The sequence below is a fragment of the Populus nigra genome, chromosome 15 (genome assembly GCF_951802175.1).
Source record: "Populus nigra chromosome 15, ddPopNigr1.1, whole genome shotgun sequence".
Lineage (NCBI taxonomy): Eukaryota > Viridiplantae > Streptophyta > Magnoliopsida > Malpighiales > Salicaceae > Populus > Populus nigra.
Window position 1 is genome coordinate 7,929,955 of NC_084866.1, and position 13,596 is coordinate 7,943,550.

The window sequence follows — 13,596 nt, forward strand, 5'->3', positions numbered from 1 at the left end:
CTACATGCTTTCCTTTTATGTTAAGGGTGCATGCATTGTGTCACTTGTCATACATTCCTATTATACTGTTAAGGCCTTCTAATAATATGTGAAACATCTATACAAACAACATTATATCAATCACTATCATAATATTCTTGCCAATGAAAAATGAAACAAGACATCATTTATCCATGATTACCTTGCTATCCCACTTCAATGAGTTTAGTTTATAGGGATTAAAGTGATTGTTTATTTTGAGGCATGACTTCTTTACTGCCTTTAATGATATCATGTTCTCAAAACTACCATTGTTGATGATCAATACCACATTTTGCATAGGGTTTTTTTTCCCTTTTTTTAAACTGATTTTTTTCTTATTTTTTATCCACCTTTTCAATTTTGTTTTGTTAGTTTTTTTAGATTTGTCTTCTATTGGGTTAGTCTCTTATAATTATTTTCAATTTTACCTGTTATCATTTTGTAATCTATAAATATTCTATCAAATTACAAATATTTTTCAATTTCATCATCCTTATGATTTTATAATCTTTCAAATTTGGTCATAATTTTTCTAACTGCTATTTATTTTATTTGGAATCATTTTCTAATTTTTTTTAATTCATCCCCCTTAGGTTTTTTTCTATCAAATTTTATCCTAATTTTTTTTATTGCTATTTTTTTTCAAGTTTTTTTATTGATATTTTTTACATGATTTCATCCTTCAATATTAAATTGATTAAGAATTAAGTTTCTTGATTGAATCCATATCCAGGATTTTATGGGTTACGACTTTTAGAGATTAGACCAGGTTTAGAAGGTTCGCCTAAGTTTGCTTGATTTTTTATGTTTTTTTAAACTGATGTTTTCTTGTTTTTTTTTTTTAATTTTTTTGTTATTTTTTATGGTTTGCCTTCTATTAAGTTAACCTTGGGTTCATGACAAGGATCATCGGTTTCAAAGGTTAACGTGGGTTCACTTTTGTTTTTTTCTTTTCTTTTTTAAAATTGATTTATTTCAAACTTGTTTTTCTGCTTTTTTTTTTTCTATGAGATTATCTCAATATTATGCCAATGGAAACAAAATTTTCAAGTTTACCCAATTTAATAGGGATTTTTTTTTACCAGTCTCACCTTACAACATTGTTTGTTCGATAATCTAGATAGACTCAGGTTTGGTTCTTTTTACCTTTTTTTATGCCAATGGAATCCTTGAAAAAATATGTAAGTAATATTATGCCATATATATCTCCAAATAAAATAAGAAATCCTTGCCAAAAAAATAATCCAAAAATCATAAGAAAAGAGAATCCCAAACCAGTTAGAAAAATAATGTAATTTTCATACAATAACTTCTAACATGTATCATACAACCTTACCGAACTTTAATTAACCTGAAATTTGCCTTATCATAGAGCAACACCTCTGGAATCACCTGGTAAAGTTTCAAGTCGATGTAACAGTCAGATTTTGATTTATACTCAATATCATAAAACCAGACAATAGAAAACATTAAACCCAAAACAACATTTTTAGTCAATTTGGCCCACGGACTTGCAATGGACTTGATCAACACCTCAGTTGGATTCATTGATGTCATAAATTGATATGCATCAAAAAGGATATGCTATTATTGTGTGTTGTTTTATAAATGTTCTCTTTCTACTTGGTGTTTTATGTGGATTTTATACCTAAGAAATCGATCCAACTGTTAGATTTTGATTTATACCCAATATCATAAAACCAGACAATAGAAAATATTAAACCCAAAACAACCTTTTTAGTCAATTTGGTCCACGGACTTGCAATGGACCTAATCAACACCTTAATTGGATTCATTGATGTCATAAATTAATATGTATAAAGAAGGATATACTATTATTGTGTGTTGCTTTATAAATGTTCTCTTTTTGCTTGGTATTTTATGTGGATTTTATACCTATGAAATCGATTCAATAGTCAGATTTTGATTTATACTCAATGCCATAAAACCAGACAATAGAAAAAATTAAGCCCAAAACAACCTTTTTAGTCAATTTGGCCCACAGACTTGCAATGGACTTGATCAACATCTCAATTGGATTGATTGATGTCATAAATTGATGTGCATAAAAAATGATATACTATTATTGTGTGTTGTTCTATAAATGTTCTCTTTTTACTTGGTGTTTTATGTGGATTTTATACCTATGAAACTCACCAACCTGCAAGGAGGATGTAGCACAAATAACAAAGCACAATCTAGCCCACGATACCATTTCAATAGTTGTATTGTATTCAAAGTAATTAGCATATCATGTCCAACCACATATTGAGCACAAACATGTCTAGCATGACTATATTCATTGTGTGAGCTCATTTATAACGAGATGACGTACAAATCACATAAGCATATGATCCTTTAGAATGTTATAGCTAAATCGAATCCACCATGTAGAGTAGTGTTGTCTATGTAGTTTTCTCATTATTAGATTTCTATGAAGAATTGATCATCAATCCCACTTTATCACCATCATTTTAGCTTTTGCTATTGGTCCATTATTTGCTAGATTTCAAAGGCCGTTTCATAATAGGTGTATTCCAATCGGTCCATTATTTGCTAGATTTCAAAGGCCGTTTCATAATAGGTGTATTCCAATAAGTGCAAGCATATTGCAGAATTTGAAGTAGATTTATGCATACCCAAAAATGAAGGTGTCTACTACTTTCTCTAATCTCAATGAAGTCATCTAGAAAAAAATTAAGAATGAATATTTCACTCCAAAAAGAAAAACTTTTTTACTTGTTGAAATTGCTAATTGAACGTGGATCATTTAAAATACTTTGATAGGTGGTCTATTTTTAATTTATATTTTGTAACCTCTTCTTTATATTTTCATGGACAAGGATTTATTCTTCAAATCTTCCATTCCCTTGAAATTGTTCAATTTGTTTTTACATTTTTTAGAATTTATTGATGAAATGGCTTTCAACTTAAAAACAAAATAATATAATTGTTGTTACCCATTTTTAGGTCCTCGCAAAAAAATAAAAAAATAAAAAAAAAACAATTATAAAAAAAACAAAAAATATATAGCAGTGAGAAGAAGATATATGGGCGCCTAGAAAATAGCCAAAGATTAGTTGAGAAAGTTAAAAAATACAAAGAATGAAATTTGACAATATATTTTTGACAACTAAAGGCCTTATTGACAAAAAAAAATTCAATTTGAGGAAGAAAAATCCAAAATCAAATATTTAAGAACTTAATTAGATTCTATTGAGAGATTAATTGAGTTTATGAAGGGTTTGATTGCAAGAAAAATTAATTTTTAAATCAATTTAGGCTTTAATTGGAAGAAATTAATATTTGGGGTCGAAATACAATTTTTAAGAGTTAATTTGGTCAAATCAGAAGCTTAATTGCATAAATATTGAAGTTTGATGGGCAATTAGAGACTTGATTGAAGAAATCCAAAACCAATGACCAAATTGAAAAAGATGCACAAATATAGGGGCTGAAATTGATCGAATCATGGGCTAAATTGAAGAATTTGGAAGTTTGTTGATCAATTAAGGGTCAAAATGCATAGATTCAAAACTAAAGACCAAAGTGAAAAAGAGGACCAACTTCAGGGCGAACATTTGAATTTAGCAAGGATGCAATTGAATTGATTTTTAAAATCAAAATCTCAATTGAGGGCTTGATTGAACAACTCGAAAATTGAGGACTGATTTGGAAACAAAAACTTTTTGGCGCCCTTTTCTTTTAAAATGAAACACCATGTTTTATTCGAAACGACATCATTTCCATTATTTATTAAAAAAAAAGAGCTGCAAACGATGTCGTTTTGATGGCACTATTTGTCATTGTCTTCCCCTAGACACACAAAGGCAGGGGAAAAAGGTTTTCCTTCCCCTCCTTTGCAGCATCTCTCCCTCTCACTTGCCCAAAAACCAACACAACCCACAACCCCTCATGTTCTACCACCATGATAAAAAGGGCAGAGAAGACAAGCCTTGCGGGTGGTTGCATAGAGACCCAACCCACCCACCCACCCTACCCTTTAACAATGACTGGACAAGGGTAGGGTAGCTCCCTCTCCCACTACCCCTTATAAATACCCCCTTACCAGACGATAAGAGGAAGATGAAAAAGAGAGGAAAAAATAGAAAGAAAAAAGAAAAAAAAGGGATAAGAAGACGAGAGATGAAGAAAGGAGATGAAAAAAAATAGAAAAGAAGAATAGACAAAGAGTGAAAAAAAAAAAGAGAGAGGAGAAAAAAACAGGGGAGAAAGAGAACAAAACATAAAGAAATAGACAGAGGAACCAGAGGGGAATAAGAAAGAAAAGAAAAGGAAGCACAAAAGATAAGAGAAAGAAGAGAATAGAAGAGAATAGAAGAAAAATAGTAACCTTTCTCTAGCTGTCTCTCTCTCTGTCATTTGAAACATCGTGGTTGTTATTTTGTTTAGTCACCACCAGCACCACCGTTAACGCCACCGCCAGGCTAGCCTCCCCTCTTCTTCTTGTTCCTTCTCTAGTGTTCTGCTAGTGAATAGTGGAGAGTGAATTATAATTCACTCTCCATTGTTCATATATCATGTAAATAGTGGAGAGTCTTCTCCAAAATGACCGGGCCGGGTTCGGCCCAGTCCCATAGAAAAAAAATATTTGTTGGGCCAACACTCTTTTGAGCCGATATTGGCCCAACTCCTGTCTTAGGCCGATGTTGGCCTAGTTCTTTTAAGCCAACCTCGACCCAATTTCTTCTAGGCTGATTTCGGGCCCACTAGGATGGGCTGGGTCCATCTCAATATATATAACAACAACAACAACAACAATTCCAAAAAAAAAAATCAAAATCCTTTCAAAAATATTTTTTGGTTTTCTCGCTTATTTTTCTACCTATTTTGATTAATATTGGTTTGTATTTTTATACTGTAAAAATACAAATTCGGTATTAAAATACTTGGTTTCTCTGAAATGTTGCAAAAAGATATATGGAAAAACAAAAAAAATATCTTATTTTCATGCATATGACCAAGTGTCTCAAAATATACAAAATATCTCATTTCGTATTTTCATACAAAATAAAATGAAAAAAAAATGTGTTAGCATGTATTTTAGGTTTTAATAACTAGTTTATTAAAACTATGAGAACTAGGCCTATATTTTAAAAATACCAAAAAAATATTTTGTTTTCTTTTAGTATCTGAAATTACAAACTTATACGTAAGATGTATTCTTGATATTAAAAAGGTAGTTCTTTTTTATTAACATTAGAACTGTTAAATTTTTACCCGATAATATAAGGATCTACTTACTGAGAAGGATTTGTTTTCAACCTTAGACAACCCAACAATCAGAGAACTAGTTTAATCAGATAAATAAACAATGCAGCTTACCTTAGGTAAGGCGTATTAAAAGTGTTAATACCTTCTCTTTACGCAACTATTCCCCATGCTCGATTCTCTAGGATCTGTTAGTGTTTTTAGTGACCAAAATATTAGACGGCGACTCTTATTCCCTTTTTTCCATTGATAAAGGACAAGAATTTCTTATCGTGTCCATTTCCCCATATCATATACACTTGGACATTACTAAGAGGACATTCGCCAAGACGTTGCCCGCATACGTGCGATAATAATAATTTATTTTCATATTTTTTCTAACAATTTAAACTTTTACAATGTTTAATGTTGTTAGTCATATGTGGTGACACAAAGATATATATAATAATTAAGTTTTAAGCTATATGATAAATTAATATTTAAGAAAATTACCCTTAACATCCTATAATTTAGTAGGAATTGAACTTATTGAGTTTTGGATAATTATAATTTCCAACCTAAACTTTGATGTGTGCATAATAGTTTACATCTTATACCTAGTGCAACAAAAAAAAATCAACAAAAATTATCTAATTTTTTACATGTTTGTCATTATTTTTCATTTAATAATCAAAGAGGTCCTATTGCATTAAAATAATAAAAATAGATACTTCACCTCCACCCCAACTCTAAATCTACATCATCCATCTATATCTACACATTAACACTTCACATTATTAAAATTAAAAATATATATATAATTATCCTTGTATCTCTCTCTGTCTCTTTCTCATACACAATTCAAGCTCATAAATTTTTTTATTTTCTCTCTCTAAACAGATCCATACATTCTTTGAAAGAGAAATTTTTTGTGAAAATCCATTTTTTTTCCTTGAAGTCTAGGATCTGAAATCTAGAAAATCTCCTTTGACATGGAAACATATCTTGGAAAGATATGATCTCTTATTGTAATCAAGAGATGTTGAGCAAGGTGAAGAAGAAGAAGAAGTATAGAGTATATGTAAATATTGAGATTTTTAAATATGTCTAAGAATCATGTACAAGGAATCAAGAATCTACTTTTCTTGACAACATAAATTAAAGAATCTAAAAAAGATCAATCTTTTAAGAATTTGAAGAAAAACATGAAAAGATGAAAAATATAATCTTTTGGCCAGAAATGAGCCCACGAGAGGGGGGGGGGGAAGAAAAAAAACTGCAAAAACCCATATGAAAAATTGAATGTGAAGCAGAGAAGTTGACAGAAATATTAAGGAAAATAAACAAACAATCACGTTGAAGCATGATTCGGTTCAAGAAATCAAATTCCATAGTAATTTTGTTATTCAATTGGGAAGAAATTACATTCTCTTCACTATTTATTAGTGAGAGAGATGGAGAAATGATCTGTTGTTTGGTGCCTTTAATTCTCTGACTCAGGTTATAAACTGTAATTTTTCCAGACTTGGTAAGCAAATACAATTTCAAATCAACTATAAAATGCTAAAGGTAATTTTCCCTTAATATTTATATCACATTGATAATTATACGTATCCCTAATGTATAGTGTATTTTTTCAAACTTTTATTTTGTTGGAGTTTTTTTATTTATCATTCTTTAATAATACCTTTCAAATAGTAATTACAAAATTAAGGAAGATGGGGAAAAACCAGCACCCCATTTAGCTTTGAAAACTTTCCACGTGTTACAATCAACTACAATTGCCACCACTGTTCACAATACTCCTACATGACTCCCATCGACTTCTATCTATTCAGTGCCGAAGCAAAATAGTATTCAATTAAATCGTTAACTTGTGTTATGCTATGGATTGGATTATTTTTTTAATATAAAATATATCTAGATTTTGTTATTGTTTTTTTTATAGAAAAATAAAATTTAAATTTTTTAGAAATTAATTTAATATGATTCGGTCAATTTAATAGGTTCAAAAAAAAATATAGATGATTGGTAAAAACATAATTTGACTTAAAATAAATATTTAAGGTGATGTTTTTTATAAATATTAAGACGGTAATATATTTGATCAATTTGAAATAATTCAAATTAACATGTCAATTCACATACAGGTTCATGAGACCATGATAACTTCATAATAAAAAAATTAAAATAAATCATGAAACTCAATTTCTAATAAATTTAATGTTGAAAGATAAACTTGAAAAACAAGATCAATTAAAAAAAATTACTCGAGTCAACTCAGGTAACCTATCAAATTTAAATCGTGTGGGAATTTATCCGATGTGACCCGATCAACTTGACATGTTCGAAGATAACACGGATGGCTGGTAAAAACATAGTTTGGCTCAAAAAAATATTCAAGATGATATTTTATTTTATAAATATTGAGATGGTAACATATTGAATTGATTCCGGATAACATATTTTAACCTGTCAATCCACATACGGGTCATATGACCACAAGAATCTCATAAAAAAAATCAAAACAAATTATAAAACTCAATTTTCAATAAACTCAATGTTGAAGAATAAAATTAAAAAATCAAATCAATTTAAAAAAAAGAACAAAAAAAATCAAATCAACTCGAGTTAACTTGTCAAACCCGCGACTCAGGTCATGAGATTGAGATAACCTAATAAAAAAAATAATAAAACAAATTATAAAGCTCAATCTTTAATAAACATAATGTTGAAGGATGTAATTGAAATTTGTAATGATCTAGGTTGCACAGTAGTAAAAAAAAAATGACCCAAATGATAACTTATATAGATGCATTCATCATAACATAGTAATTATGAAAAAAAAAAATTGAAAATTTGAAGGAAAAAATTCAATATAGTTTTTTTTTTAATGTTTTTTGAAGTATTATTGTTCAATTTTTTTGTTAATTTGTTTTTTTTATGGTATGTGGCGAATAAAAAGTCATAAATAAGAAAAAGAATTTGATTATATATTAGTTTTTAGGACTAGAAAATAAAAAGAGAAGGAAAACAAATATTTCGTGACAGTCATCTTGGACAGAGGGCCAAGTTATAAACGTGGAATAAATACAAGAATCCGGTTAAAACGAAACACAGACTCAGTCAAAACTTTAAGGAGTGCAGGATAAAACCCAAACAAATCAAGGAAATGACACAGCATAATTCAACATCCAATTCCCACAAGACTTTATTCATCAAATGTGCTCATGAATCCACCGAGAAAGCCAGCTCCGTTACAACTTCCACACAAAATCTCCCTTTTACCTCTGCAAGGAAATACACGTTTAAGAGATCAGCTTACTAAGAGCCATGGAGGAAGCTCATCTGTTTGTGGATTGGTCAAAACAGAAATTTGACAAATAGCTAGCTAAGACTACAATGTTTTAAATCTTGTTAAATACAGGTTGGACCATATCCACCCAGGGAGAAGAGTGCATGAGATGATACATTTCTTTATCTAATCCAATTATCGGCACCTATATTTAGTTTAGCAAGCAAAAAAGGCAGGTGTTTATGATCCCAGCTCGTGAATACCTCAAGGTTCTTTCTCAGTGAAAGCAAATGTTTTGAACTCTACAGCCTACACAGTTTTTGAAAATGGTAGATATTTTGAAAGAACCACATTAATGTGGTCAAGCTTGACGGAATGATACAGAAATTACTGTTAGTAGCACTTTTACTGGTTTATCACTATGTAGCTAGCAGATAATTGTGAGAGGACAACTTGCTTCCTTTACCTGCAGAGCCAACATAATCCACCAGCTTTAAACTGTCCATTGAAGTGGTCCATAGAATTAACTCCCGAACCTTTGCATTGAGTACACGATATTGCACCTGGTAATGTGATAGAAAAGTATGAAGTTACACGAGCTAAAACTTTCTTAGGATAGTATTAACAAGCGATTAACAAGCTTTTGACTCAAGTTAATGAAGATGACACTTCACAGAAAACTCATGCAGGGTATCAAAGGGAAGACAAGATCCCAATGTACAATATTCTAAATGAACTATGGAACCGTCTGGATCAATGGGAAAGTTCTGTTTGTAATTTCATTGACCAAAAACTTTGTGAAGGATTAATTATGCCAGCAGGAAATCCAATAGATAATTTACATCTGTAATCACATTAAACAATCAGTAATGGTTTATTGCAGACGTCAAGACCAAGAAAGCTCCATCCAATTTGAATGGAAATCAGCATCAGCATGCATACCAGGAATGGAAAGGAAAGCGATGCTAAAACAGAATGAAATTCTAAGAACAGCCAATCATAAGACAAGCATGCATAGATTGAAGCTCTAATTCTACAGGGCCACATACAGCAAGTACAATTGCAAGAAACTTGCGGCCGAGCTGTCAAACTGACAAGAAGACACAACACTGAAAATATAAGAATCCAATAAAGGAGAAATGAAAAAAGAAAACACAAAGTAGTTATAGGGAGTAAATTACAACTAACCATTTCCATCACAATCAGCACAGACTATGCTATTTGGTTTGGTGCCTTTGGAGCTTTTGTTACTACCATCTGTAGCCTGTCAAACAAATCTGAAGTGACTTTCCGGAAAAGAGTATCTCAAAATAGAAAAGAAAAGAGTAGGAGAAGACAATCAAGCTTCACACATTGTCACCATGAAAAGTATTATGCGAACCATAGGCATTTAACATTGGCAGCTGGCCATGGAAATATTACAACAAATGTCTAAAATCTAAATATATTTCAACATGGTGTTAGTCATTTAACTCCATATCAGTTTGGTGTTAGTATTTTAAGTTTCAAGTGTTTGAATCTTTAGTTTTGCATATTCTTTCAGGAATTTGAATCTTTATAAGCCCACTTGTTGGCAGCCATGTCCCCCGTCCCCTCAAAAGGTCAGGTTGAAGCCTCTCTTCCTTCTTCTTTTTTCAAGTATGAAAAAAACTTTTTAACTTAAATTGAACAAGTGGTCATTTCTTTTCTTTACAGGGATTACAATGTTACTGTAAAAGCATCCCACATTCCCCCCATTGTTAGTTTTACTTTAACATACCCATCAAGGATCGTTTGATTAAAGATCTGTCAGACTAATCAAACTTGGCAACAGCAAGATTTGATAAGAGCCCATATGAAGATTTAGGAAGGCAACGATAAATTCTCGAACATGTCAGACTGAGGTATAGAGAAGAAGAAAACCCCACCCCTAATGCTCGACCTATAAATTATGCAGTACAAAGTGGATTGAAAAGGTGATGCTTTCTATGATAAATTAAAGGCATTGCACTCCTAGGTGAAGTTGAAGAGCAATACGCACAACAAGATAAGCCTAAAACGAACACTTGGGAACACATAAAATAAAAACAGACAAGCAATTCTTGTTGATCAATTATAATTGAGATCAATGGAAAGTTCCATTCATAAAGAGAAAGAGACATGATATGCCAAAATAAACTATTGAGTTTAACAAACTCTCACTTTGAAATGGGTTGAATGAAACCAGTGAAAAAATGACCTCCTGTTATCTTGTGAGTTTGAACCAATCCATAAGAAAATAAATGGTTTCAATCTTTATGCTTGGCAGAAAAACATGGCAATATAGTTCCCCGAAAGGCCTTTGTCCAAAACATGTTTCTCATGTTTCTCCATTAATATACATTAAGAGCCAACAAGCACTTCCGCGGTTCTGACAGCAAGTTAAAGTATTGCAAAAGCAAAAATGATAATTTAACTCCAACTACACTCGCTAAGTTATATCAGACTTGGGATTATTACTTTGATGTATGAATTTTGATCAATAACAACTCTTTCGAGGCTCTAACATAGCAATTACCCTACAGAGCACTCGATGAAAAATTAGAAAAATAAAACACAGGAATCTTTAAAAGAAAGCATAATTATGATAAGCACACTCACCTTGACCTCCAAGGATGGAAATCTACAGGTATGGAACACTGGCTTTGCCCGAAGAAACTTCCCAGCAACCGAATTCCCAATGAATGCTGCTTAGCATGATAGAAACCCAAAAACTGTCAACGTTTATTAGAAAGAGAGAGGAGGAGGAGGAGGGGAGAGAGAGAGAGAGAGAGAGTTGCCTGGACGTTTTAGAGAAACAGAGGGGCAAAGAGGTGTTGAATTCACAACGGTTGCCATTCTGAAGAGATTGCTATCGAGGAGGATGAGATGGAGGAGTTCTTGCGAAAGTGCGTTTCAATTTTCAAATATTTTTTGGTAAAAGAACAAGGAAGGAAGGGAAGGGTAGGGAAGGGACTCACCAGATAAGGCTCCCTCCTTGCTAATTTCATTGGCCCAACAAAAAAAAAAAACCTGAAAACCAAAGGCGTCGTTTACAAGATTGAAACATGTGTCGTTTGAGTTTTTAATCCACTAGCCAAAATCTGCTTTGTAGTTTTTTCACCCATTTTTTTATTGATTGAATATTTTAACAAATGAATCTGACTCTTAATTTTCTATCAATGAACTGCATATTCCTCGTATTTTTCAGGCCTTTTCAAGTGAATTTGCTTCCAAAATTTTCTTTTTTATTTATAATTATTAAATGTGAAAATTTTGTTTAGGAATTAATTAATGTATTATCTATCTTTTACCATAAACTTAAGTATGAACAGTGAAAAATATCAGGAAAATGATTTTTATGAACCAAAATAAATGGATTGATAAATTGATGAAATATCAAAGTTTTAATTAATAAAACTACTGAGGAAAACGAAATATTGCCGCCAAGTACGTTAAGTTGCTTGCCATTCATTACAGACCTAGAGTATTGGAAATTATAGTAGAGATTATTTTTTTAAATAATTTTTACTTAGAAATATATTAAAATAAATTTTTAAAAAAATTATTTTGACATTAATATAATAAAACAATCCAAAAATATAAAAAAAAATTAATGTTAAAAAAATTCAAAATTTTCCAAAACATGAATTGATATTGATGGACACACACAGACTTAACAATTTATTATAATCATATCTAGAATGATTATCAATAAATATTATTGGTCGACAAACACACGTGCACATGTGTGTGTGGACTTAATAATTTATTAGATCTTTTATTATTTATAATAAAGGGTGTTAATCATATTCAATAAACAAGTTTCATATGATTCATAATCAAATAGATTAAAATATCTTTTTTTATATGACTTAGTGATCTTTATTTTATATATATGATCTAATGATGTAGACACCTTTAAAGATACACTAACATTAGATTTAAATGGTTTGCAACTTGACCTAATAAGAACATGTCTTAGAGAATTGACATAATCAAATAATTGATGTTTTCTTTCGAGTAAGGAGTGTCAAAGTAATAAATAACTTAGTAGGACTGAAGTTGATCCATATGGAGGTTAAAGATATAAAACCACAAATAATAATAAAAAATAGAGTTAAAAATATCTAAAAGATATGATATTAATGTAAAGATTTAATAGAAATAAAATAATTATCAATGTTAGAGGATTACTCAATTAGAAATCACACACAAATGAGGATCCAAATGGATATTTTATCATTATTGGCTCAGTTTAAGTTATTAACATAATTATTGTAATAATTTTTAATTATCTTATTTAAGTAACACCAATACTTGTAAATGTTGTCAAATATTCATGGTGTTAACTTATGTCAACAATAAATTAAGGTCATTTCATAGCACAAATGTCAGTTCTCCATACGATAAGCTATGAAAGAATAAAGTATTTTATGTCAAGAATTGTATGCCATAAATCAAGACTCGCCACTTAACAAGGAAGGTATTAAAATTAATTAAGATAACAATTATAATACATGTTAACAACAAACTTTTTTTTTTAATGTAAACATTAAAGTCAATGTTGAGTTTGTACTATATTTATTCTTATATCATTGAGTTCTAGCTTTGTTTTATTATTATTATTATTATTATTACTACTACTATTACTATTACTACCACTACATGTGTTTATGTACCTAACATAGTTTTTTTCTGTTATGTTTAGTGCATAAAAAATAAAAGGTATGACATTTTGTTTATAAAAAAACCTAAAAATCTTATAAATGATAAAATATCAATTTACCTCTTAAATAATATCACATTTATTATTTCAGAAAAATTTTATAAATTTATTCAATCAAGTCTCTATTTGATTTCTTCTAAGTTTAGAATTGTAATCCCCTATATTAATTACATTATAGTATTCAATTTCTAAAACTTATTTACAATCAAGTCACTCTTGATTAATCATCTTATTTTAATTTTTGACAAATGGTTCTTATGCGTGTGACTTATTAGGTTCTCTAATAAGTTGTTCCAAATATAAATTATGATCCTAAATAAAATAATATTAAATAATTTAATTT

At 30.2% G+C, this 13,596-nt stretch overlaps 1 protein-coding gene across 1 annotated transcript; it reads right to left on the reverse strand.

The window, feature by feature from the left end:
- Positions 1 to 8,204: 8,204 nt before the first annotated feature.
- Positions 8,205 to 11,502, reverse strand: LOC133674054 (protein BUNDLE SHEATH DEFECTIVE 2, chloroplastic-like). Its single transcript, XM_062095013.1, has 5 exons — positions 11,326 to 11,502; positions 11,147 to 11,232; positions 9,716 to 9,791; positions 8,994 to 9,090; positions 8,205 to 8,522 (listed from the first exon to the last, which is right to left on the reverse strand). The coding sequence occupies exons 1-5, from the start codon at positions 11,381 to 11,383 to the stop codon at positions 8,444 to 8,446; spliced, it is 396 nt and encodes a 131-aa protein (XP_061950997.1). The 5' UTR covers positions 11,384 to 11,502; the 3' UTR covers positions 8,205 to 8,443.
- Between the last annotated feature and the right edge of the window lie 2,094 nt (positions 11,503 to 13,596).